The sequence below is a fragment of the Gracilinanus agilis genome, chromosome 4 (assembly GCF_016433145.1).
Source record: "Gracilinanus agilis isolate LMUSP501 chromosome 4, AgileGrace, whole genome shotgun sequence".
Classification (NCBI taxonomy): Eukaryota; Metazoa; Chordata; class Mammalia; order Didelphimorphia; family Didelphidae; genus Gracilinanus; species Gracilinanus agilis.
In genome coordinates, this window is record NC_058133.1 from 115,163,766 (window position 1) to 115,191,559 (window position 27,794).

Here is a 27,794-nt window from a genome sequence, read left to right on the forward strand (position 1 = left end):
CCCCCCACCCATGGCCGACACACATTTCTACTGGTTTTATCATGTGTCCTTGATCAAGACCTATTTCCAAATTGTTGGTAGTTGCATTGGTGTGGTAGTTTTGAGTCCACATCCTCAATCATGTCCACCCCAACCCATGCGTTCTAGCAGTTGTTTTTCTTATATGTTTCCTCTCCTGCAGTCCTTCCTCTGAATGTGGGTAGCATCTTTATCATAAATCCCTCAGAATTGTCCTGGGTCATTGCATTTCTGCTGGTACAGAAGTCCATTGCATTTGATTTTACCATAGTATATCAGTCTCTGTGTACAGTGTTCTTCTGGCTCTGCTCCTTTCACTCTGCATCAGTTCCTGGAGGTCTTTCCAGTTCGCCTGGAACTTCTCCAGTTTGTTATTCCTTTTAGCACAATAGTATTCCATCACCCGCATATACCACAATTTGTTCAGCCATTCCCCAATTGAAGGACATACCCTCCTTTTCCAGTTTTTTGCCACCACAAAAAGCGCAGCTATAAATATTTTCGTACAAGTCTGTTTATCTGTGATCTCTTTGGGGTACAAACCCAACAATGGTATGGCTGGATCTTCATCTAATAATTAGATTCTAACTAATGAGAAATTCCAGAGAAGAGCAATCAGTGTCATGAGATAGATAGAGAAAGGTGGACAGGCCATGTGGTAAGAGCTAGGCATGACAGGTTTCAGCCAGAGTGTTCCACCAAGACCCTGGAAATGATGTAAGAAAATGAGGAAGGCATCTAACATATTGGATGGACTTTCTGTGGTGAACTCATGAGAGAATGTGCACATGACTTATATAGGATGAACAGTCATGGTAGGTGGAAATATACATTATTAGAGGGAACTCCCAATAAGCAAGATCACAGGTTTATGTGAATATAGAAATACTTATGGGATATTAAAAGAGGACAACAGTGCAAAGACTTCTTCAGCCTTCTGAGACTGGTTTTGAAACCTCCCAGTATAGTCTGGCAGGTTACCCAAAAGGCAGTGGATCTGTTTCTTGACTACCAGCCTTATTTATAAATTAACCACTGAAGGGATATATAGAAAATATAGAGAGATTGTGTATACCGCGTGCTGGATTTTGAACTGGAAAGAATAGTAAATTCTTTTGTTGTAATATCGGTTTCTTCCTCTTGAGTATTATTTTAAATAAGAAACCCATTATTCAGGACATGGAAATTCTAGTTTTAACAAGATTTATTTGATCTATACTTTGAGCCAATTTCATCTCTTTAGCTTGGGAAAAATGTGGAGTTTTTGAAGGCTTTTAACTCTTCAAATTAGTAATTTTATAGAAGGTTTGATTCCAGGTTATATGTATTCAGAATGGTCACAATTGTAGGGGAGTGTCAGCCTAAACCTGTTACACTGGGCTTTCAATCAGTTATTGGCCAAGAATGGGATAGTATAAGATAAAAGTGAAAACAATGTCATTTTGTTTCTTATCAGAGACTCTGAGAAAACAGATCTGTGGCCAAGCCTTATCTCTGACAGGTCCAATCTATAACTTGGGGCAAGACTCTAAACTTTAGTTTATTCAGTTATAAAATACGGCAGTTGTGAAATATACTTACCTCACAGGGGCATCCCACAAAAGATTGCATTATCTTGAATGTGCCTGTTGTGACTATTAATTATTGTTACTATTTTTAATGTTTTATTTTTTTATTGCTGTATTTTTCCTTTTAGTCAGAGAATTCAGATCGTTCAAGTTCAGAGAATGATTCAGACAGTGAACCAGAAAAGATCTCTGAATATCACAAGTTACTTGCCACCTTGAAGAACCTTTCAGAGGAGGAAGAAGAGGAGGAAGAAGATGAAGAGGAAGAAGAGAGTGCTATAGAAGAGGCAGAAGTAGACAGTGAAGGAGCCCAAAGTGACAGCAGTTTGGAGGAAGAGGAGCAGGAAGAAGAGGAGGAGGAAGTCCAGGAAGGAAAAAGGAAAGGTAGATATCTCTTAGGAGGTCATTTGTCAACACTGAACTCAGGTATGCACAGATCTAGGCTTTGTACTGATAGGAGGTTGGGACAAGGAATGAATAGTATGCACTAAGGATGTTGGGGAAGGAAATCTTGCCTTGGGAAGCTCCTGTTTTATTGGGAAGAAGGGAAATCCCTAGGTTAGAAAAGAATACATGACTATGAAAATAAATTAAAACCCATATCAAAAAAAATTTTAGATACAAACTTACCTGTTATAATAATATGTGGCATGTATCAAAGGGGTCTTGCACCTTGAGACAGAGTTAATTGTGGACAGCTTCATGGGTTCATGCATGCAAGAATTTTGGTTTCATTCAGCTGTATATTTGGCTTTCTTCTTTGTGTCTTAATCCTTGTTTTCCTAAGAGCCCAAGGTTTTACACTTCCTGTTTTCTGTTATTTTGGGTGTTGGATCATTCATTTGAGAAAGTAATTATCTGCAAGGGCTATTTCTTGTTATTCTTGGATGCAGGTTCATTACCCTTACTGTAATAGGAAGTTGTGCATCTTGCTTTCTTTATCCAGGTCTCCTCAATCAGTTAGCAAGTAATTTTTAAGGATTCCCAGGCCCTGGAGAGACAAAAACAAAAATGTATAGTCTCTGCTTGGGAGGAGCTTACATGCTGCTCTCAAAAATAATTCATTGTAAGCATGAATTCTCGTCCATCTTCTGAATTCATATTGTCAGTCATTAAGCATGTATTAAGCATAATACATGCCAGGCACCAAAAATCTAAGCAAAATCATGGTTCCTTTAAACCAGGAGCCTCCCTTTAATGGGGGAAGTTGTATGGAAATTGCCTGGTACAGACCAGTTATATACAGAAGACAAAGGCAGTAATCAAAGAGGGCAGGCAGTATCTGTGGTGAGGGATTGAGGATGCAGGCACAGGTAACTGCCTCCTCCAAAAGGCAGGATTTGAGTTGAGCCTTGAAGCAGGCCAAACAAAGGGTTTTAGGTTTGATCTGGGAGATTATAGGGAGTCATTTGAGTGGAGAGAGCCATGGGGTTGTATCGCTGGAGAAATCAAGCAGCTTATCAAGAATTGAAAGTTTTTATTTTAATATATAACAATAGGAAAAGGCAAAGAGGCAAACATGGCCCTGTCTGACACTGAGGATAAAGATGGGGAAGTACCTTCCCAGCAGAATGCTACAGAGAATGAATTCACGGATAGGAAACATGAATCAGAATTCAGCCTGGAAACCAATTTCCTAGAGGAAGAAAGTGGAGACCATAAGGCCCTTCAGAAGGATGGCGGCTCTGCTGTGAAAGCCTCAGAAGGTAAGAGCTGAGCTGGTGTTGTCCTAAGCCCCCATGCTTTTTGCAGCAAAGATGGGAGGGAGAGGATTGCATGGGCAGGGGGACTCACTTGCTGCTATGCCAGGCAACTGGGACCTTCAGAAGGCCTAACTTTTTCATTATTGACTAATTTCATTATAATTGGGAACTCTGGGTTAGGAGGCTCTTCCACCAGTGCACCTCGGCAACTCCTCTTCTTAGCCTCAGAAGTGACATGCGCCTCTGAGGGGTAATGAGACTTAGCCAGAATTTGTCAAGACTTGGAAAGTGAACCCAGGTCACTTTACCATTCTAAGGCAGATTGTCTGCCTGCTCGGCCACACTAACTATAGCCCTTAAGCTTCCCTAAAGAACTGGTCATATACTGTGGATGGCTGAATAGAACATTGGAAAAAGAGCAGGGCCAAGCTGGGGACCTTTTGATTTAGAGCTGAAAGGGACCTTAGAGATAACCTAGGACAACTAACTCCCTTATTTAGCAGATGAGGAAACTGAGATGCTGTGCCTCTAGTCTCATAGGCAGAAAAAGACAGGACTAAGATTCAAACCCAGGGCTTCTGACCCTGAGTCACTAGTCATCCTTTCCACTAAATTATGTCACCTTGGAGACTTACTACCTCACTTTGTTTTTGCTGAAGAGGTCCTGGCCTCAGTGACACAGATCACTGGACTCATTCATGTTTTGTATGGTTTTAAGTTCATATCACTCCTCTGATCCACTACTATTACTGCTGCGGCTACTGCTACTGCTATCCTAAACCTTTATTTCTCTTCACAAGACTTGTTAATCTAATCGCACATTTGTCAGGACAAAGGGCCTCATGATACGCAGGGTGTTGGATATAGCCTTGCAGGTTTGAAATCCCTGGTTTAAAGCCTGATCTGAATTAGGATAAAGTCTGATTTTATCCCTTGTGGGCTGTTCACACTGCTGTTTTGCACAGCCTCATTCTATAGCACCTCCATTTGTTTTGGCAGCCATCTGCCAAGAGGAAATGTTGACTATCTAGTAAGTTATGAGAGTCTGGTGGGTGCTCAAGCCATCTCAACATTTGATAACCATGACCAGCACCCATGCTACTAGTTGTGTTTATCAGCTAAAGGCAGCATATTTATTTTGGGAAACTATGAACCTGACGTGGTCACAGTAACTGACTTTAAAATTCATCAGGTGTTTTACACAGATGATCTCCTTTGAGCCTCTCAACAACTCTGTGAGGTAGGTATTAATTACTATTATGTCTGAGAGGTTTAATGACTTACTGTGGTCTCAACCACTAAATGCCATTGGCAGGATTTGAACACAGGTCTTCCTGGCTCCCAAGTATAATGTTCTGTCTGCTTTGTTTCCACTGCTTCTATAATCTGTTGATGTTTATTTTTTTCTTGAGTGTATTAATGATTGTTTCTGCAACAGATCCATTTTTACAACATATGAACAAAAAACTGAAAGAAAAAGAAATCCAGGCTGTCCCCACAAACCCTAAGACTACCCAGCAACTAAAAGTAAGTATTGCCCGTCCATTGAGCTTTGAACTAAGAGGAGCTTGATATGGACCCATGCAGACATCTGCTTTCAGAGTATATGTCTAGTGCTTTGTGAGTTTTAACATCTCATTCACAGCTTCAGTAGCAAAGAGCTGGTTGTTGCAGATAATACATCTCCAGTGAGTTTGGTTTGAGCACAGCTAAAATAATATAGTAGGAAGTTTTGGCCATCTTCCTAGCTTAGGGGAACTAGGAAAGAAAGTTCTTTACATTGATTTTCTGCCTCTTATTCAGGCCAAAGGTGGACAGGGACCTGGGAGGGTTTTCTTATCTCTGTCAGTGACTCTCTCTGTTCCATTTTGTCCTTTGGGGTGGGAACAAGCTTGGTTGACTTCCTTAATCTTCTGCTGTGGGTCTCTTGCAGGTCTTGAACACTAGACCACCCTACTGCCCTCCTCTGCTCCTAGTTCTGACTGCATTCTTGGTCTCCTTTATATTTGTACATTGAATATCTGTAATAGTCAGATATTTGAAATATAGAACTTAGGAGAGTTTCTTGTCTCTCTTCTTCTCCTCTTTGTAGATGATCAGTGAAGAGCTAACTTTAGACTAGAGGAACCATGATGAAGTAAAGAATGGATAGCCAGCCTTGAAACCAGGGTGACCTCGCCAGACAGAGTTTAGCCCTAACACAACTGTTGTCTTTCTTCCTCAGTGGTCAACTCTGGGTCAACTTGTCTTTTCAACCCAATTTCAAATGCTGGAGACCTTTAAGCCTCCAAAGGACATTGACTTGATGAGTCTTCATCTGCAGAAGCCCTTGGATTCCACGTGGCCCAAAATAAATAGCCAGTTCCTGTCTGGCCCCCCAAAACCAAGTGGACCCTTCTCCCCACTACAGAAAGAACTCTTCTCAATCATGAACTCATACCGGGACTTGTTATATCCAGAAAGGACAGCATTAGGGAATGGGGAAGAGATCCGTCATGTGTACTGCCTGCATGCCATGAACCATGTTCTCAAAGCCAATTCCCAGGTGCTCACCAATAACAGCAAACTCCGAAATCAGAAACCAAGGGCAGGTGATGATGATGAGGACGACGATCTCAGAGACCAGGGGCTTACTCGACCCAAGGTGAGAAAAGAAGCAAGTTGGCCCAGCCTCTCAGAGGGAAGCTATCAGGCTTTTTTTAAATAGTTCTTTGTTGTTATCTTTTGTTTTTTATCACTTATATTTCCCATGTATTCTTCTATATTCCCTCTGAGATAGTCATCCCTTATAAGATATTAATTATAAATGTGAAATCATGCAAAACATTTCCATATTAACCATATAACAAAAAAAAGCAAGAAAAAGAAAGTAAAAATTATATTTTAGTTTGTGTTCCAGTTTTATCAGTCCTTTCTCTGGTGATGGATAGCATTTTTTCATCATGAATCCTTTGAAATTGTCTTAGATCATTGTATTGATCAGAGTGGATGAACCCATCATAATTGATCATCCTTAAAATATTGCCATTACTGTGTACAATGATCTCTTACTTCTCATTTTACTTTGTGTCAGTTCACATAGTTTTCGCATGTTTTTCTAAAACTATCCCTCTCATCATTTCTTATGGCAGAATAGCACTCCATCATAATCATACACCATAACTTGTTCAGCCACTCTCCAGTTGATAGACACCCCCTTAATCTCTGATTCTTTGCCTCTACAAAAAGAGCTGCTATAAATGTTTTTCTACATATGAATCTTTTTCCTTTGATCTCTTGGGGTACAGACCTAGTGGTGGTATCACTGAGACAAAGGGTATGCACAGTGTTATAGTTCCAAATTGTTTTACAGAATGGTTGGACCAATTCACAACTCCACTAACAGTTTCTTAATGTATCTGGGTTTTCTCATCCTTTGCAGCATTTTTCTTTTCTGATAGGTGTGAGTGGTACTTCAGAGTTATTTTAATTTACCCTTCCCTAATCAGTAGTGATTTAGAGCATTTTTCATGTGACTTGATAGCTTTGATTTCTTCTGAAAATTGCCTGTTCCTATCTTTTGACTCTTTATCATTTGAAGAATGGTTCTTATTTCATAATTTTGACTCAGTTCCCTATATATTTGGGAAATGAGAAAAATTTTTGATATTATTTCATTACCTATGGTACCTTTTAGCAAAATGTAGTTTACCTGATTATCTCTTTTACCTATTTTTGCTTTTGCTTTGTTTGAGATCATGATCGCCACCCTGCCTTTTTTACTTTATCTGAAGTATAATAGATTTTCTTTTATCCTCTTTATGTAAGGGGTGAAAAAGGGTTTTTATTGGGTAAATATTAAAAGGTTGGTCACCAAGGGATTGAATAATTATCAATCCCCATTAAGAATAACCTCAAGGGGACAACTGGGTAGCTCAGTGGATTGAGTCAGGCCTAGAGATGGGAGGTCCTAGGTTCAAATCTGGCCTCAGACACTTCCCAGCTGTGTGACCCTGGGCAAGTCACTTGACCCCCATTGCCTACCCTTACCACTCACTCTCCCACCTAGGAGTCAATACACAGAAGTTAAGGGTTTAAAAAAAAAAAAGAATAACCTCAAGTCTAAATGACTTTTATGGAAATTTTATTTACAAAATATAGGAGAGAGTGGAAGTAGAGAGATGAGAAGAGGGTAGAATAAGAGATGTGTATTCAAGTCTGGGCTTTTACTCTGGTAGGGCTCCAGATCCCAGTCAGAGTCTAAAAGTTATTTAACAAGGGCTTCTCCCAATCAAGGGAGCCTCCCTGAGGCTAGTACCTCCTGGAAGGTTAAAGGAATCAGCCTTCTTCACTCACCACTTGTAGTTCTAAGAAAGAGATTTAAGAACAGTTTCACCAAGGTCTCAGGGTCCCAGGTCCAGCATTCCTCCAGGACCCAGCAATGAACAAGAAGAGCCTCCCAGCTCACTGAGGTCTCTTTTTAAAGGGGCCTCTTTTGCGTCACTTCCTGTGTCCTCCTCTTAGTTTACGTGTCCAATCACAACAGACGCTTTTCTTAGGACTGCCCAGGAGGCAGTCAGTAAATTCTGATTTGTCACTCACTCTAGCACCTCCCAACTTGTGAGTTAAGTAGAGATGCTTTCACCTTTTGTGATTAAATCTAAAAATGGCCAGGGTAGATTTAATCTCATCACATATTTTAACTTTGTGTCTTTCTATTTCAAGTATGTCTCATGTGTAATGAACATATTGTTGGATTCTAGTTTGTAATCCATTCTGCTATCTTCTTCAGCTTTATAGATGAACTTATCCCATTCATATTCAAAAGTGTTTTGTTTCTGACTGCCTCCCCTAATTTACTTTCATTTTTAATCACCCTAACCCCCATCTCCTATCCCTTTCCCCATCTATTGTTGGGGAAGGTAGATTTCTATATCCAACAGAGAGTGAGTTGTGTGTGTGTACACACATATGTCTACATGTACATATTCTTTTCTCCTTGAACCAAATCAGTGAGAGTGAAGGTTTAAGCATTTTTTTTTACCTCCCTCCCACTTTTCCCCCTTCACTGTAAAACTTCTTCCTTGCATACCTCTTCTCCATTTTTCCTCTCCCCCTCTCAATGTTTCATTCTTTCTCACTCTTTCATTTTTTTCCCTTGAGATTGTCCCAACACAGTCAACTCATAGCCATACCCACTGTTTTTGTAGATTGCTTCTAACTGCCCTGATAATGACAAAGTTATTATAGTTATGCTTATCATCTTTCCACATAGGAATGTAAGCCATTTAACCTATTGAGTCCTTTATGATATATCTTTCATCTTTACTTTTTTATACTTCTATAGTCTTGTGTTTAAATGTCATATTTTCTATTCAGCTCTGATCTTTTCATCAGGAACATCTGAAAGTCTTCTATTATATTGAATATCTATTTTTCCCCCTGAAGGATTCTGTTTAGTTTTGCTGAATGGGTTATTCTTAGTTGTAATCCTAGCTCAAGGTAGCTGGGTGGTACAGTGGATAGAGTACTGGATTGGGAGTCAGGAAGAGTTCAAATATGACCTCAGACATTTACTGTCTGTGTGACCCTGGGCAAATCACTTCACTCTGTTCACTTAGTTTTTACCCTCATCTCTAAAACAAACTGGAAAAGGAAATGGCAAAACACTATTATCTTTGCCAGGAAAACCTCAGATGGGGTCACAATGAGTTGAACACACCTAAAAGAATAAATCAACAACAAATTCTAGCTTTTTTGCCTTCTGGAATATCATGTTCCAAGCCCTCTGCTTTAATGTGGAGGCTGCTAAATCTTATGTGATTCTGACTGTGGCTTCCCAATATTCAAATTGTTTCTTTCTGGCTGCTTGCAGTATTTTTCTCTTGATCCAGAGAGCTCTGGAATTTGGCTCTAATATGCCTATGAATTTCCATTTTTGGATCTCTTTTTGGAAGTGATTGGTGGATTCTTTCAATTTTGCCTCTTAATCTAAGAATATCAGGTAGTTTTCTTCATAATTTTCTTGAAGTATATTATCTAGGACCCTTCTTTGATCATGGATTTCTTCAGGTAGCTCAATAATTCTTTTTTTTTTTTTAACCCTTTCTTTCTGTCTTAGAGTCAATACTCTGTATTGACTCTAAGGCAGAAGAGTGGTAAAGGCTAGATAATAGGGTTTAAGTGACTTGCCCAGGGTCACAAAGCTAGGAAGTGTCTGAGGCCAGATTCGAACTAGGACCTCCTGCCTCTAGGCCTGGCTCTCAATCCACTGAGCTATCCAACTGCCCCTAAGCCCAATACTTCTTAAATGATCTCTTCCCAGTCTGTTTTCTAGGTCAGTTGTTTTTCCAAAGATATTTCACATTTTTTTATTCTTTTGACTTTGTTTTGTTTCTCAAAGTCTCAAGGAATCATTAGCTTCCATTCCAGTTCTAATTTTGAAGGAAGTATTTTCTTCAGTGTGCATTAGTACCTTTTTTTCCCATTTGACTAGTTCTCTTCAGTGAATTTTTGTGCCTTATTAGACCAGTTTTGTTTTTTAAGATAGTACTTTTTTTATGCTTCATTCATATAAATATACATTTATGTGGTAATAATTCTCTTGGAATTTTCTGGCACCACTCATTTCTTTTCCTGATTTTTCCTCTAACTCTTCAGGAATTTTTGGGCTTATGTCCAATTAGTTTTTCCTTTTGAGGCTTTGCTTTTAGCTATTTTCACATTGTTTTGTTTTTTTTTTCTGAGTTTATATCTAGGTCTTTCCTGCTTCTGTAGTAGTTTTTTAGGGTCATGTTATTACCTTTTTTTTTTTTTTTTTTTTTTTTTTTGCTGCTTACTCATTATTTCAGCCTATTTATTTACTTTGAACTTTATGTTAAAGTTGGACTTTGCTTAACTGAGGTTGGGGGTCCACTGTGCCAAGCTTTATGCTTTTTTGTGTTGTTGCTTTCAGAGATAATTCTGGGTGACTACAAATTTTTGGTGCTTCCAAAGTGGTATGATCCAGGGCGAGGTCTAATCACTGCTCTAGTCTTCAACCAGGAAAGGACCTTGCTCCCCTGCAGTTAAACACACTGGTGCCATCTTAGTCCTGGAACTGTGACCTGGTCCCCTCTTCTCTTGAGGAGACTGGACATACACACTCCTCTCCACCATGGAACTGTGACCCAGAACTGCTTATGGACAATAGAATTGCTATAGCCAGTACCTGCAAAGTGTCTACTTTAATCTCTTTCTAACCCCAAAGCTGCTACTGCTCCTGTTGTCACCTCTAAGACCCACCACTGATGTTGCCTCCTACAAAATAATTTTTGAAAGGAGAAAAAATTCAACAAAACCAATTAACATCAAAAAAATCTAACATTTTATTGCAGTATTCCTTATTGATGGATGCTTACCTCTGCAAAGCAATGAATGTGGAGGTATCTTCTCATACCTCTTTTTGGGGATCTGAGTTATTATAATTTCACAGAATTCAGAGTGCTTTGTTTTCTTATGTCTGTTAATCAATGTGTATATTAAATGTGCCAAAGATGCCACATTAGGTTAGACCAGAGGTTCTTATAGTATTCAGTGCAGTAGTTTGTATTTAGCACAGGTACCATGGTATATTCCAGGAGCAAGCCCATGACCTCTGTAATGTCATTTGTTGTTGTTTAGTCAGCCATTTGTGTCTGACTGGATTTTCTTGGCAGAGATATTGGAATAGTTTGCCATTTTCTTCTCCAGATCATTTTACAGATGAATAACTGAGGTAAAAAGGATTAAGTGATTTGTCTAGGATCACATAGCTAATAAGCTTTTGAGGCCAGGTTTGAACTCAGGTCCTCCTGACATAGAAATGTAGAATGTATTTTGAGTATTGCTACCTGACTCCCTTTAGTAATACTGCATAAAGCATTTGTCTCTGAATTATAGAACCTTAGTGCTTTTTTAGGATGTGAAAGGTCATCTAGCCCAACCTCCTCATTTTACTGGCGATTATCTCTGAGTAAGTAATTTAAAGTAGACTAACACATCAGCAGATATACACAGTGAACCTGGGGCTTTTGGTGGTGCTACCTTCTGAGAGCACAAGGCTCTAGAGAAAAGTTCAGTGCCTGGCCTGCTGCTTTATAGCAGGGATAGACCCATAACCCAGAACTCTTGCTTTCCTCAAGCCAGTCTCTTTCCTTCATCAAGCTCACCCAAATACAATTTATTGAAATCCTCACAAACATAATTTTTTTTGTCCTCTAACAAAGAAGTTCTTGTTTTTATTTCTACTAAAGATAACTCCTCTTTCAAGCTCAAAGCATTGCACAAAGTGTTAATAATTGGATATTTGTTCAACAAATATTTGTTCTCTACATAACATTTTAAGGATTTTTTAAAAATTAGGTCACATCTCTTCTCAGACTTTCTAGTCTTAACCTAGTGTGCAAATATATTGGGACAAAATAAAAGAATTATATTTGTAGCCATGAAATAAGAATAAATCTTACAATTTTTTGTATTAAAAAATTTAAATGTCCATAATATTTTCCTTTTCCTGTAGTCACTTATTTTATACAGTTGGGCATCAGGTTCACAAGTTCGTGACATTCTTTCACAAAACCAAGCTTTTATCACATTATTTGACAATCTGTTTTTCCAAGTCCAATCTAGATTATATCCCAGAGATTTTCAGTGAGAAATAGGTAGTGAAATAGTTTAGTGAATAGAATCCTAGGCCTGGAGTCAGGAAGATCAAATTCCAGTTCGCTTTATGATCTTGGGCAAGTTACTTCATCTCTGTTTGCCTCAGTTTCCTCATTTATAAAATGAGGCTGATAATAGCATTTACCCCCCAGGACTGTTGTGAGGATCAAATGAGATAATGATTATAAAGTGTTTAGCATAGTTCCTGGCACATAATGGGATGTAAATGTTACCTATCATCATAATCTTTATGGTTTTAATTCAAGCCAGTTACTAGGTGATTGAGAAATTTTTTCTTTGGTTCTTCCAGGACAATTATGCTTCTCAGCATATTAATATATTTATGAGTTCATTATTCCTACAGTGAGAACTTGACTTCTAGCTTTACTAGAAGCAAAAAGATTTCCCAAATGCTGTTTTGAGGTGGACTCTCGACAGTCTCATACAGATTTTCCTAGATCTTAAAAGGCTCCTGTGTGTCTCTCAATGTAGTCATGAATGAAAAAGCAAGTTTCATCAGTAATTTTCAATCTTCAGTATTCTAGTCTATTTTCCTTTGCTGCATAGGAAATTTTTCTTCATAGCAGCTATCAGACAGCCAAAAGCTGTGGAGTTTTTTGTTTGTTTTAAAATACTGGTGTTCTCCCTGTTCTTATAACTCTAAGCAGCCTACACTTTGCCTCTTGTTAGGAATCAATCATAACCCTCCAGTTGTCAGACCATTCTGAAGGCCTTTACTTGTTTTCTGAGGTTTATTATGCCATTTTGTAACAGTAGTTTACCAAGTTTCTGCTTTTGTTTTTTATTTTTCATCACAATTTTTCTTTGTTCTTTAGTGTTATTGCTCAAGTTTCATTGTGAGCTTGGAGCTTGAATAATCTTTGAAATGTTTGATGTTTGACTTTCCCATGCCTTCCCTGGTCCCTACTCCTCCCCCCTCCCCCCCCCCCCCCAAGAGAGCATCTTTCTAGCTTTAATGAAACTGTATTATGTTATGATATACATCCATGATAAAGTGGCCAACTTATTGTTTCCCACTTGGGACTTATCATCTCTTACCTCTCAGCTTTTGGTAGGTTATTCCTCCCATAACTAGAAGGCACTCCTTCCTTACCTCCACCTTTTGGAATCCTTAGTTTTCTACAAAGTTCATTTCCAAAGCTGGTTTACCAAATGAGGCGAGATACTACTGCCCAACTCCTTGTATTTATTTTTTATATGCTTTATGTATATATGTTCTTTCCCTATAGAATATAAGTTTCTTGAGGGCAGAGACAACCTCACTTTTGTCTGTTTCTTCAGCACCCAACACAGGGCCTGCCATATAGTTGAGGCCTAATAAATGTTCATTTTTTGATTGATAGCTCAGAAGTAGGAAGTAGAAAGCCTCTGAAACAAATTTATGCTAAGGAAAATTGCTTGAAGGAAAAGTTGGTTTATTCGGTGATTGCAAGTACTTCAAAAAGGTACTGTAGTAGTAGATATTTATTAAGTATGTTCTGTGTGTGCAGCACTCTGGTTCCTTCTGGCAAAATTCTAGAAAAACTATTTGCTTTAAGCAATAGATGTCTCCTAATAAGTTATACTTAAGTTGAATTTGTTCATCATTTCCCATTTTCTCATTTACCTGTGTTCAGATTCCATAGGTATTTTATCTTGATTTCTGGGGGAAATTGCACCAAGGAAATTGTATTATTTTTAAGGAACCACGTATTCATTCTTTTGTAATAATAGAAATTAATCACCCATTATCACACAGTTCATCTATTATATGAGTCCTGATGATCATGCCCTTGAGGTATCTTGGAGTGAGCACCCCTATACTAAGGGGCATTGCCATCTCCATTAAGTTACTTCTCCAAGATGTGCTTCAGTAGATTCTCTGGGGATGTCATTAAAAAGGACAGCTTTGAGAGAAGAAAATCACCTTTTCTCCATAAGGACCTCTCCCTGAGAAGACATTGGCCTCTTAAGAAATCTGCAGAGGGAAAGAATTCCAGTTTTAAGTGCTTTTTGTGGAATAGCTACTTAATTTAATTTTAATTTTGTTTCATTTGCAATGATTACCTATTGACTTTTATGTCACTTTCATTTCCACATATATTCTTCTCTCTCTTACTTAACTGGTCAACCCTTGTAACAAAAATGTTTTTTTTAAAAAAAGAGAGGAATTTTAAAAAGCAGTTTAACAAAATTGTATATGCCATCTTTTCCATCCAAGTCCCCACCTGTGCAAAGAACAGGAGTTACATTTTCTTATCTTTTTAGTCTCAAGCTTATCTGTCTGACTATAGCTATATCTATCCATCTCTAACAGTGTATTTTACTTTTTTTTTTTGCAATGAATAAGCATTTATTTTCCCTCCCTTCCATCCCTTGAGAAAAAGAATTAAAAAAAATCCATATAACAAGTATGCATAGTAAAGCAAAAACAATTCCCTCCATTGACAGTGTCCATCCTCTATCTTAGGAGTTCATCACTTCTCTTGGGTGATGAGTAACATGCATGCTGCCTCAATTATCCTATCCAGAAATGTTGCTGGGGTCTCTTGTGCTGTCTGTTGTGAGGAAGATTATTTAGTATTAGTTACATATAGTGTTGGACCTAGCAGGAATCATGCCAGCCTCCCTCATTGTTTTTTTTAATTTTAAACATTTATTAATATTCATTTTTAACATGGTTACATGATTCATGCTCCCACTTTCCCCTTTACCCCCTCATTCCCCCCACCCATGGCCGACACACATTTCCACTGGTTTTGTCATGTGTCCTTGATCAAGACTATTTCCAAATTGTTGGTAGTTGCATTGGTGTGGTAGTTTCGAGTCTACATCCTCAATCATGTCCACCCCAACCCATGCGTTCAAGCAGCTGTTTTTTTTTTTTAAATGTTTCCTCTCCTGCAGTCTTTCCTCTGAATGTGGGTAGCGTCTTTACCATAAATCCCTCAGAATTGTCCTGTGTCATTGCATTGCTGCTGGTACAGAGGTCCATTACATTCGATTTTACCATAGTATATCAGTCTCTGTGTACAGTGTTCTTCTGGCTCTGCTCCTTTCACTCTGCATCAGTTCCTGGAGGTCTTTCCAGTTCACCTGGAACTTCTCCAATTTGTTATTCCTTTTAGCACAATAGTATTCCATCACAAGCATATACCATAATTTGTTCAGCCATTTCCCAATTGAAGGGCATACCCTCCCTTTCCAGTTTTTTACCACCACAAAAAGCACAGCTATAAATATTTTCATACAAGTCTGTTTATCTATGATCTCTTTGGGGTACAAACCCAACAATGGTATGACTGGATCAAAGGGTAGGCAGCAGCCTCCCTCATTTTTGCAAATGTGGAAATTGGGGCTAAGTGAGGCTCAGTGACTTGCCCGTGGTAACACAGATAGAAAAGAGAAGAGCTGGGATAGGACTTGTATCTCTAAATCCAGTACTTATTCTCTCTTTCTGCCCCATGGCCTTTTATCTCTTTATAGGTATTAATTGTCGTTCCTTTCCGAGAGGCTGCTCTCAGAGTGGTCCAGCTCTTCATCAGTCTCCTAGAGGCAGGAAGCAAGAAGAAGATAGATGTGAGTAACAAAAAACGTTTCAAAGGAGAGTATGGATCTGACCCAGATGAGAGACCTCCCAATCTGAAGAGGCCTGAGGACTATGATGCAGTGTTTGCTGGCAACATTGATGACCACTTTCGGATAGGTAGGTGGGAAAATTGTGACAAAATGAAGCCACCTTATTTTGTGTGCCCCACATCCCAGGTCAAATTAGATAAATCTGTTTGTTCGTTTGACTCTGGTAAATGGGCATCTCTTTCCCATTTTTAAAAGACCTCTCTCATTGATGTCTGACAGCCTACTCCCTCTAGTGGAACCCTCCCTCATCACAAGAGAAAAGCTAACTAAAACCACCCAGTAAAGCAGCTATATTCGTCAACAGATGTAATGTTTTGTACCCATAGCATCCAGCCTTTCTACCAAGGGGAAGGAAGTGTATTTCATCATGGCTGGAACTCTATTAAGAGAGACACTGCCCTGGGGCATTGTGTCATAAAGAAGATTTTTTTTCTAGATAAGTTTCACTGGGGAGACTCACAGAACACACAGAAAAGACTTAGGTTTATAAGAGGCTAGATGAGGTTCTTTCTGTAATTGTGAAAAGAATCTTTTAGAGGATTTAGAGTTCCTGGAGTTGGTTAGATGAGACTGCAGAGGTTATTCATGAAGGGCCTCCAGGAAAGAATGGCAGGCTTCTCTTATCTTCCCACAGTAGCCATAGTATTTCTCTATGTCAGTCCTCTCTTTGTCAGTTCATGTCCTTCCTTCCTTCAAAAGCCAGCTCAAAGACCATTTTTTTTTCTTTTTTTAATTTTTTTAAACCCGTAACTTCTGTGTTGTCTCCTTGGTGGAAGAGTGGTAAGGATAGGCAATGGGGGTCAAGTGACTTGCCCAGGGTCACACAGCTGGGAAGTGTCTTGAGGCCGGATTTGAACCTAGGACTTCCCATCTCTAGGCCTGACTCTCAATCCACTGAGCTACCCAACTGCCCCCTCAAAGACCATTTTTTTCTAAGAAATATTCCTTGGTTGAACAGGTAGCTATTATTATTATTCCTGGCATTATTATTATTTCTGCACACCTGGCATTTCTTCCCGACTCAACATTCTCAGTTTGTAGTGTGTAAAATGTAGTCTGTCTTCCTTCCTCCTTTCCTTTCTCTATCCTTCCCTTCCTCCCTCCCTTCTTACTTTTCTGTCTTATTAACAGTTCTAAGATGGAAGGCCTTGACTAGGCAAATGAAATTAAGTGACTTGCCTAGGGTTTACACAGCAAGGCAGTGTCTGAGGTCACATTTTTGAACCCAGGTCCTTTCAATTCCAGATTTGGCTCTTTCTACTGTACCACCTAGCTTCCTCATAAATGTAGTTTCTCCTAGGTACATTCTGACGGTGACACAAATCTGTATATCCCTTGTCTACCCCTTCTTTTCTATCCTGATAAATGCTCTGTGTATAAAGAGAAAATATGTACTATTTTCCTGGGTTGGTGTCCTGCTATTGGATTTGGGGTATAGAGAGTCTGTCCATTGATGGGTAGGAACTACTAAGGAAAGCCTGCAGGGTATTCAGGGACCTGATGTGTAGCAGAGGAGGAGATGGTATTGATTTCTCTATGTTTTGAGAACACAGGGCAGCAGGGGGTGTGGGAACTGGAGCAGCCATATGAGCAGAATTAGGAGGCTTGCTGGAGGATTACTTTTAGGCCAGAAGAAAACCCACAGAGCTCTCTGTTGTGCTGAACAAACAATCTTGATGGAGGAGGCAACCATCAATTGTATTTTTGTAGCTGGAGCCCTCCCTGCAAACAAGTAAGGACACAGGCTGAGCCATCCCGCAGTGGGACATGCTGGCCAGACGGATGGTGTAGCTGCCGTTGCTTCAGCCTTCTCTCTGGCTCAGCAGCCAGTATGTCAAGAGCATACTTATAGGCTGATTGTCAAGAGTTCCCATGGTGAGGGAGATGGACAGGCAGGGCAGGTGCAAGCTTGCTGCTCTGCATGATAACAACCTTGGGAGGAAGGTTATTATCCTGATGCTATAGAGGGCCTGGATGGGGGAAGGGAGGATATGCAGTCATTTCAGCCCAGGGAGGGAAAGGTGGTTCATTGTTACAAGATGCTACATGTGTCCATCTGATCCATGTAGAGTCTGAAATAATAGCTTAGTGGCAACCTGGGCTATGTTTTGAACCAAGAGGCTTTTTTTGTCCATGAATCCTGATTTCATTTGTCATTATGGGACTTCCACTGAACAGTGCTTGAGTTAACTGGTTGTAGCTTACTAGAACTGAGACCAGCCCTCTCTCCTCTCCAAGTGTGCCTGCTGAATGTGTTTTTGTCTCTGGGTGAACAGCACTTCCTTTGCTTGGTTATCCAAAGAGCTTTGAAGAATATGGCTTCAGATCTTAGCTCTGCCACTTATACATGGGCCACAAGCAAAATCATTTGACATTTCTGGACCTCAGTTTCCTCATCTTTAGAATGAAGGGGTTTGGGCACTTCTCCCTTTATTTGTAGGGATGAGAGGTAGGGTGGTGAGAGGGAACTTGGGGTATGAATATTGCATGTAATGTTTGGCTTAGTTGATGTCTTGGCTAGTTTTGCTGAAATGTTTTTTATTTATTTTAAAAATTATTTTAAGGGATGCTTGTCTGGAGGACAGAGTAAGGAGGGAGGTATATATTGAGAAATTAAAAACAAAGAAATCTTGTGAGCATTTATTTTAAAAAAAGAAAGTTGTACTAAACTTTCCTTCCAGTTATAAATCTATGAGAGTAGGAATGTTTATGACTTAATAGTTTGTTTGTTTGTTTGTTTTACTTCTGACCATATACTTGCATAAAGGACTCACTATTGACAAGAAAATTAAGAAAGAAACAAAGCCCTCCTTAACTGATAATAAAGTTGTTAACTATTACTTTTATGAATGGGCCAGTACAGAACATAATAAATTTGGGATATGGCTTAATAGATGTAGATAAATAGAACACTTGGCATCTTAGACTTTTGGCCTTTCCTGGGGTGTAATAATTATGTAACCTGCCAAGAAAGGCATATGCCATATCTCCCAACTATAGTAAATATTCTTGTGTGGTTCTTACCTATTCTTTTTTGGTCTCACTTAAGAATGAGATTGGAAACAAGATATTAAAATGGATCTAGCCTTCATCTGTTTAGTAAGGATCATAGGGTCTTCCAGTTGTATTTTTAAGTATCTACTATATCTAGGCCTTATGCTAGGTGCTAGAAATACAGAGACAGAAAAGAGGCAATCACTGCTCTCATGGAATTTACATTCTCTCAGGCTATTTATTTTATATTTATCTCAGTCTGATAAAATTAGAAGACACCTCCTATACCATCTCTTCCAATTCATTTTACAGATGTAGAAATTGAGGTCTAGCCCAAATTAAATCAAAATCACCCAGGTAGCAGCTGTCAAAGGTGTTGTTTGAACCAGGTCCTCTTCCTCAGGAGCCAGTACTTTTTCTACAGCCTCACAACAGAGAGGGTACACCTCTAAGAACTTCCAGGAATGACACTCCCCCATCCCCCCTGCCCCTTTTTTTAAACCTTTATCATCTGTCTTAGAATCAATACTAAGAATTTGTTCCAAGGCAGAAGAGTGGTAAAGGCTAGGTAATTGGGGTTGTGGCTCACCCAAGATCACAAGCTAGGATGTATCTGAGTTCATATTTGAACCCAGGCCCTCTCTCCTCTGAGCTACCTAGCAACCTCCAGGGATAATACTTTTTCTTTTTTCTTTTCTTTTTTCCCCCCAAACTCTTACCATGTCTTAGAATCAATTCTTCATTTTCATTCCAAGGCAGAAGAGCAATAAGGGCTAGGCAATAGGGTTAAGAGATTTGCCTAGTGTCACACAGCTAGGATGTATCTGAAGCCAGATTTGAACCAGATTCTCTCATCTAGACCTGGCTCTCAATCCACTGAGCCACTTAACCCCCTTCAAATGATACTTTTTCAAAGAAACTGCCTTAACTAGTTTTTCTTTGATGATGGAAGAATTATCTCTGCTGGCAGAATATTTCACTCTACCATTGGGCAGTCAGGATAGATGCTATCAGATTGCAAGTCAGTGGAAATCCCTGGTGGCAGGTTAGGCCCAAGCACCAGGCTTCATGAAAGGCGCATTCAAGATCTTCTCTACAGCATACAAATAATTGTATTGTTTGTCCCATTTTTTTGTGCAGGAGTTGCAGTTCTTCAGCGAAGCATTCGACTTTATGCTCCATTTTACTCCTCAGATATTCTCATTGCCTCACCTCTTGGTTTGAGGACCATTATTGGTGCAGAAGGAGAAAAGAAAAGAGATTTTGACTTCTTATCTTCCATAGAGATTCTCATCATTGACCAAGTTGACATTTATCTAATGCAGAATTGGGAACATGTCCTGGTAATAACTTCCTTTTCAAATCTGTACCATTTGGCTTGCTTTCGATATAAATAATTTGGTGATAAAAAGATCCAACTTGAAATCTTGCTACATATTCAAGTGAGTCCTTCTAAGGCCATTTCTAGCAGGGTGGAAATAGCTTACCAGCAACCCCTTTTTTTTCCCAGAAGCCACATTATATTTATTCAAAGAAAGAAAGGGGGTGAAAAAACCCAAACTGATTAATTCATTGAAGGAAAACCTGAATTATATGTAGTGTATATATTCCTGGACCCCTTGCATCTTTAAAAGAATTGTGGGAGTTACTTTATATTTCTTTTTTGGGGCCATACTTATTGTTTGTCATTTTACCACATTCATTTTCATTATTTTTTTTTTGGTCATTCCATTTATCTTGGTGTTGTCATTGTACATATTAATTTCTCAGCTGTGTTTTCCTCTCCATCAATTCCTGTAGGTTTTACTTCTCTGAATTCAAATTATTAGTTTTCTTCTTATAGCATAGTAATTGCCCATTAAATTCATGTGCCAAATTTCACCTAGTCCTGCTTTCAGATGGTAACTGTGGGACTTGAGGTTCCCCTTGAGAGCCTGGAAAACTGAGTTTTTTCTCATCATCTTTAACCTTGGCTGATGCCTCATTAATATCGGGCTTTTGGCAGAGAACCTGCTGGTCACAGACAGATAAGCATCTAGATGAGCATGGATAGGCACCAGAGATGAATTTAGCAAGGCAGACACTTTTCATAGCAAAAACTTAAATGCCAAATAAAAAGCATTTCTGTATAAAAAGTCAAGCAGAAAAAGATGATTTTCTGTGAAACTGTGAATCTCTTATGTACAGCTTGCTGTTCCTCTTAAGTATATTTAAAATTTGTTAATTATCTTGCTTGCCTTTGTTCCCTTCTGGTCTTCAATTCTCTTCTGTTCATTTTTTTTAGTGCTTCATTGATAGCAAACCTTTCTTTTTGGGGACCATTCTTTTATTACCATCTCCTTCCCCTACTCCCCCCTCCCCGCCAAAAAAAAGAAAGGAGGGGGAAAACCCCACAAACCTTCATATCCATCAATATACATTCATAACCCACGTTTATTGGCTGTATTTGAAAATATGTGACTCATTCTTCACCTTTTGTTCATAGCATTTGATGAATCACATGAATTTACTTCCCCTGGACTCTCATGGGGTGGACTTTTCCCGAGTGCGCATGTGGAGCCTGAATAATTGGTCCAAGTATTACCGGCAGACGCTGCTGTTTGGTGCCTTGCAAGAGGCCCAAATCAACTCAGTCTTTAATAAGTACTGTGTCAATTATCAAGGGCAGGTAGGTTCCTCAAGCTGAGGAAATGGCAGAATCCCCCATTCCTTTGATGACACAGTGGGTAGATCTTGGGCCTGAGTTCAGCTCTGACCCTCTGGTACTTAGTAGTTGAGTAGCCCTAAGCAAGTCACTTCACCTCAAAGTTATCCTCATCTGTAAAATGGGGATCAGAATAGTACCTCCCTCTCAGTTTATAGGGACCAAATGATATAATAATTATAAAATGCTTAGCACAATAACTTGCATGTTGTAGATGCTGTAGAAATGTTAGCTAATCTCATTATTGTCATCATTAATATCTTTGTTTGGTCATTTCATGTGTTCAACTCTTAGTGACTCCATTTGGGATTTTCTTGGCAAAGATACCAGTATGGTTAGCCATTTCCTTCAGCTCCTTTTTTCAGATGAGAAACTCAGACAAAGTGGGTAAAGTGATTTGCCCAGGGTCACATAGCTAGGAAATGTCTGAGGCAGGGTTTGAACTTGGATCTTTCTGACTCCCAGCCTCATGCTCTGTCCACTGAGCCATCTAGCTGCCCTCATTAATGTTATCATTATTGACATTATTTCAGTGGGAATGGGTGAAATGTCAAAAGAAAAGGACAGGACAGCACTTACCTCCCTGCCCAGGCAGAAGAAGGTTGTGAGGAAAGGGAGAGAAACCCCCACATGCCTCATATTTGGCTGTGCTGCATTCTCTTTCCCTCCCTCAAGGTTTTAATAACTCTTTACAGGTATCCGTGAGGAGTATCCCGATGACTGGCTCCATTAGTCAGGTCCTGGTGCAGCTCCCTCATGTCTTCCAGCGGCTAGAAGCTGAAAACCTCCTTTCTGTAATAGATGCCAGGTAGGCCCTTAGCCCTCTGCAGTGCACCTGGGTATCTGGGCTGCAGGAGGCATCACCAGGACTAGGTTTCTGGCTGTTTTACCAGATTAATTATTCTCTCCTCAGCTTCCAGTGGCTAATAGAGCCAGTGCTGTTGTGTTGGACAAGTTTACATTGATTGGCAGATTTTTTATCATCACCTACATTTCCTTGTGTATACTTTTCCCTCTCTGTCCTGTTGAGTAGACCTTTATATCTTGTAATAAAGGCTAAAAAAGAAGTGGGGGAGGGACTAGTACAGTGAAAACAAACAAAAGAAGGGAAAATTTCAAGGTTGTATATAGTATTCTACGCTGGTGGCCCCCCATCTCTGCAAAGAAGTTGAAGATGATACTTTCTTTGTTGCTATCTTTTCTTTGAGGTGATGTCTGATTATTATAATTTTGTAGCATTCAGCTTTTGGATTTGGTTTTTATTGTTTCTCTTTCTATTTATATTGCTTTAGTAAATTACATTCTTTTCCTACTGATTTGACTTTGCCTCTTTGATAGAAGTCTTCTCATGTTTTTGCATTTGTCACATTCATTATTTCTTAGAGCATAGCTGTGTTCTAATTCATTTACAGTGTACAGTTTAGCCATTTCCAGTGTGATGACCATCTACTTTTTTTCCTGTTTTTTACTTTTACAAAAAGTGCTGCTGAAAGGATTTGCGAGTACAAGAAGCTTTTCTGCCATTGACTTCCTTGGGTTTTATGCCTAGCAATAGAACTTTGGAGTCAAAGGCTATTGACATTTTGGTCACTTTCACAGTTCAAAAATTCTGTCCATATCATGTGCTAAGAATTTGTCATTAAGTGAATATTCAGCCTTGGCACTGTCATCTGCCACCTGCCAGAACATAATTCCTTCCTTCAGTCATTCAGTCAAAAGTATTTCTTGCTTTGCTAGGCATCCAGAATACAGACAGAAATAAAACTATCCTTGCTCTCAAGGAGCTTACATTCCCTTTAGGTAGATGAATGGATGTCTATAAGCATATGTAGAATAAATAAAAGATAAATGCCAGGAAGTTGAAGAGAGAGAACACATATAGATGAAAGCTGAGTCTAGAAGGGAATGAGGAATTCCAGGCGGTAGGGAAAAGGAGGAAGTATATTCTAGGTATGGAGGACCAACATGTATGAGGAACAAAGAGACTTGTTCAAGTAAACCTCTCTAGTGAAGCAAGGGGAGTAATATCTAATGAACCTGGAAAGAGAGGTTGGAGGCCAGGTTGTGTATAATACCTAAGAGCATTGGGGAACCACCAGAGTTTATTGAGCAGGGGTGACTGCTTAAGGTAAATTGCTTGGGCAGCAATCTGGAAGATGAGTTGGAGATAGGAGAGATTTGAGTCAGGGAGGCCAATTAGGCAAAGATCAGGCTCAGGGGGAGTGAGGAATTGAGCTAAGATCATACCTGGATGAATTAAAGAAAAGGGGTCAAGTGTGAAAGATGTGGAAGTAGAGACAGCTAAACTTTGCAACTGATGGAATATGTGAGGGCAAGAGTCAAGGACAGTGCCAAGGTTATGAGTCTAAGGGCCTGGAGAAAAGATGGTGCCTTTAACAGAAATGCCTCCTCCTCGTCCTTACCTTTGGAGAGCCTTCTCATCTTTTAGGTACCATAACCTTTATGAAGCCTTCCCTGGCCCACTTTTAGCTGAAAGGAATCTTCTTCCTCAGTTTTTTGGAGCCCTTTGAATGTCTTAACTTGCCCTTATTGAATTCTACCTCATATGCCTTTTCTTGTGTAGGCAGTTCATACATTTCCCCTCCCCTTAAATTGTATGCCCCTTAAGGGCAGAGCCTATCATTTTTCACCCTTGAAATGCTACCACTTTACATGTAGTTTTAAAATAAACATCAGTTAAATTATAAAAGATTACTGTCCTATATCCTCTAAGTCATGCTGTTGCATTGAAGAATTGGCATTAGAGAGTGCAACCAGCTGCTCAGGTCCTGCTAGCAGAAGGGCCTTGAGTTCAGAGGCAGTTCCTCCATTTTCCAGGCCCAGGATTTTCATTTTAATTTCTAGTGAGAGTTTTTCAGGCTCTAAGAAAAGAAGTGATTCACTCCCTAAACAGACTCACAAGACAGAACAAGCAGAGGGCTAATTCATTAATTTTCAATGAGAAATATAACTGCTGACTGGATCAGATACTCATTGGCTGGTCAGTGCATTCTCTTCCCAGTAGGAAAGTCTAAAGGCAAATTAATAATAGGAGGTTGCTTAGTGAGTATAAATCTCAAAGAAAAAGTTAAATGGTCTTTAGGGATTGTTGTTTATAGACTATAATAACCTTATCTGTGCCATAGAGATATAGCTGTCATGAAAGCTGGATGTTCATGTTGGCCAGTCAAGGGTACCTTCTCCTCTTGTGCAGGGCTGGGTGGACACTGACAGATTCTTTACTCTTGAGCTCAGTTTTTAATATTCCTTGTTAGTCACCAAAGCCTTGAGTCATAGCACTTCCTTACCAGAGAAGTCAATATTTCCACGATAATAGGATTGTAGGTATAGATCTAGAAGGGACCTTAGATGCCGTTGATTCCAATCATTTCTCTCATTTTGTAGGTGAGGAAATAGCCTGGCAGATGTGCAAAGCAGTATTCAAACCCGTCTTCTGACTCCCAGTCCAACACTATCTGTTACACCATCTTGCTTTTACAAGTTCATCTTACATGTATAATATTTTAAATTTCTGTTTTTAAGTGTACCCTCTAAGACAGCATTGGTGAGGTATTGCCATGAGTGCCCAGCTAGCACTGGGGGAGCTGCCCTGTTCCCCCTTTTCCCAGTAACTAAGGACATTGTTTGCATGGCCTGCCCCTCTGTCCAGCCACCCAAAGCAAAGACTTCCTCCCTCTGCTCTCTGAGGTTTTGCAGGGGGCTGACAGGTAGCTTGAAGTTGCAGTTTGGACAGGTGAACTTGAAAACCTTCACCAATATTGCTTTAAGGCATATGCTAAGGTTCAGGAAACTCACCAGTCTTAGAAGCAGCAGATTTAGAAACATTCTCTTTTTGATGCGCTACTTTTAAATTTTAAAGACTTTTTTTTCCCCCATTAAACAGTATTTTTCTTTTCCTTTTTTTTCTTCAAATCAGCCCCCTAATTGGAAGGAATAAAAGGCAAAACCCTTGTAACAAATATACAGTCAAGAAAAAACAAAATCCCCACATTGACCTTGTCTAAAAATATTTTATCTCATTCTTCATCTTGAGTTCATGACCATTCTGTCACAAAGTGGGTAGCATCAGGCCTCTGGAATTGTGGTTAGCTGTTGCATTGATTAGAGTTGTTGAGCCTTTCAGAGTTATTTCTCTTTACAATGTTATTGTATAAATTGTTCTCCTAGTGTTGCTCACTGGAATATGTAAGAGTTTATACAATTCTCAGTTTTCTCTTAAAGCATCTAATGAGTTATTTCTGCAGAGGGATAATCAAATCCTGTTTATGTTGGGTTTTATTAGATTTAATTTCAGAAGGTGATATTCTTTGCCATTGCTTCAGATGATTTTAGGCAAATATCCTTCTGGGGCTGGTAACCCCTTTTATATTAACTATGGATGTTTTAATGATGAGTATCCTAAAGTCCTTTATCAGACCTTGGTTTTCTCCAGGTGTCCTAAAATGGATTTGTTGAAGTTCCAAAATTACCCTCTTTGCGAATGGAGAGTTATCTCCTCTTCATCCTCAGTCCAAACCTACCTCTAAGATTTTCAATTCATTCCATCCCATTTTGATCATTCATTCGGTGTGAAATGTTAAGTGTAGCTTTATAAGTGTTCTGAACTCACAGAATCTGTGACAGTTGTATCTTGAGAAGAGGGATCATCAGGTCCAAATGACCTCATTCTGTTGATGAAAAAAACCAAGACACAAATGGATGAAATGACCTGTCCCGGATCACACAGAGCTGGTACTAAATCCTCATCAGCTGACTAGCAGTGTAATGATCTGGTTTTGTGCCTTATTTAGATATTGCCTCCATGGTATTGACTGACTAGTGTAATCGGACTAGTGTAATCAAATGAACTTAAAATATTTGAGTTTGAATTTAGACTGTTCCACTATGTAATCTTGGGAGAATTCTCCTTCCTAAAAGAAAAAGAAGGAAGGAGGGAAACAAACATTTATTAAAGTGTTTAGTATTTGGCAGGCTAAAAGTGATCTTTGCATTTTAAAAATGTAAATATACTTAAAATATGACAAAATATGATTTAATAATGTAAACATAATTTAAAGTGTAATTGTATTTGAATAAATTTGTATTTTAAATTTAAAAAACATTTTTAGCTAGTAGGTCATATGAAAACAAGCTATGGCCAGATCTGGCCATGAGGACATAGTTTACCAACCCTTGGATCATGTAGCATGGTCTCTTAGGTCCTTTTTGGTTCTGAGTCATGACTCAGAGTCTTGACTATACTTGCAAAACATGATTATACACGTGAGTTATGGAATGCACTGGGTCTGATATAGTTTTTGTCATGAATAGTATTACTTTTAAAAATACAAATTTTATTTTAATTTCCATTGATAAGTCCAGGTGTTCAAAATAAAAATAAAAGCAAAAGGAATATAAACATATTTGATAACTCCTCCACCCTCATACCTCTATCTTTAGGAAAAAAACCAAACCAAGCAATCATTTGTAATTAAATAAACAAGTTTGTGTTGATCTGCTTTTTATTATGAGTTTCATACCTGAAGATGTGTATATTGATTTAATTAGTACTCAGATGGTCCTTGTTTTATGATTCTTTTTGACTTTTTTGTATATCTGTTATTGTTGTTATTTTAACTGCATAATTGCTATTCTGTCCACTAGATTTTTGGCCTAACTTTTTTCTTCCCACATCACTTCATATATCTCCTCTAATTATAACTTTAACTTTATATTTATCATTTCTTATGGTACATAATATTCATTACATTCACATACCATATTTTGTTCAACCATCCTCAATCAATAAGCATCTAATTTATTTCCAATTTTTTGCCATTAAAAATAGTCCTTGGGGCAGCTGGGTGGCTCAGTGGATTGAGAGCCAGACCCAGAGAGGGAGGCCCTGGGTTTATATTTGGCCTCAGACACTGCCTAACTGTGTGACCTTGGGCAAGTCATTTGACCCCCGTTGCCTAGCCCTTACCACTCTTCTGCCTTAGAACTAATATATAGTATTGATTCTAAGATGGAAGGTAAGGATTAAAAAAAAAATAATCCTGTTAGGAATATTTTTGTATAGACATCCCCCCCCTCCCCCTGCATGTCATGAGGAAATCCCAGTGGTAGGACCACTAAGTCAGACAATATGAACCTTTTTGTAATTTTTATTTTATAATTCCATATTGCTTTTCATAAAGGTTGGACCAATTTATAGTCCCTCCAGGTATGTAATATAGCTTTCTTATTTTTATTAGCTTTTCCAATTTGATGAATGTTCAGTGATTTCTCAGTTTTAATTTTTCTGGTTGTTAATATTTTCATGTAGTAGTTAATATTGGTATTTCCTTTTTTTGATAATAGTCCATTTTTTTTTTTTAAACCCTTGTACTTCGGTGTATGGTCTCATAGGTGGAAGATTGGTAAGGGTGGGCAATGGGGGTCAAGTGACTTGCCCAGGGTCACACAGCTGGGAAGTGGCTGAGACCGGGTTTGAACCTAGGACCT

At 39.0% G+C, this 27,794-nt stretch overlaps 1 protein-coding gene across 1 annotated transcript in view; it reads left to right on the plus strand.

Annotated features, from left to right (window-relative positions):
• Positions 1-27,794, plus strand: part of UTP25 (UTP25 small subunit processor component) — a 48,549-nt gene that overhangs the window by 2,070 nt on the left and 18,685 nt on the right. The window contains exons 3-10 of the mRNA XM_044671829.1: positions 1,715-1,948; positions 3,100-3,292; positions 4,728-4,816; positions 5,514-5,933; positions 15,437-15,656; positions 19,724-19,926; positions 21,069-21,251; positions 21,983-22,095. Of these exons, the coding sequence (XP_044527764.1) occupies positions 1,715-1,948; positions 3,100-3,292; positions 4,728-4,816; positions 5,514-5,933; positions 15,437-15,656; positions 19,724-19,926; positions 21,069-21,251; positions 21,983-22,095 (1,655 nt within the window). The remainder of the gene's footprint in view (positions 1-1,714; positions 1,949-3,099; positions 3,293-4,727; positions 4,817-5,513; positions 5,934-15,436; positions 15,657-19,723; positions 19,927-21,068; positions 21,252-21,982; positions 22,096-27,794) is intronic.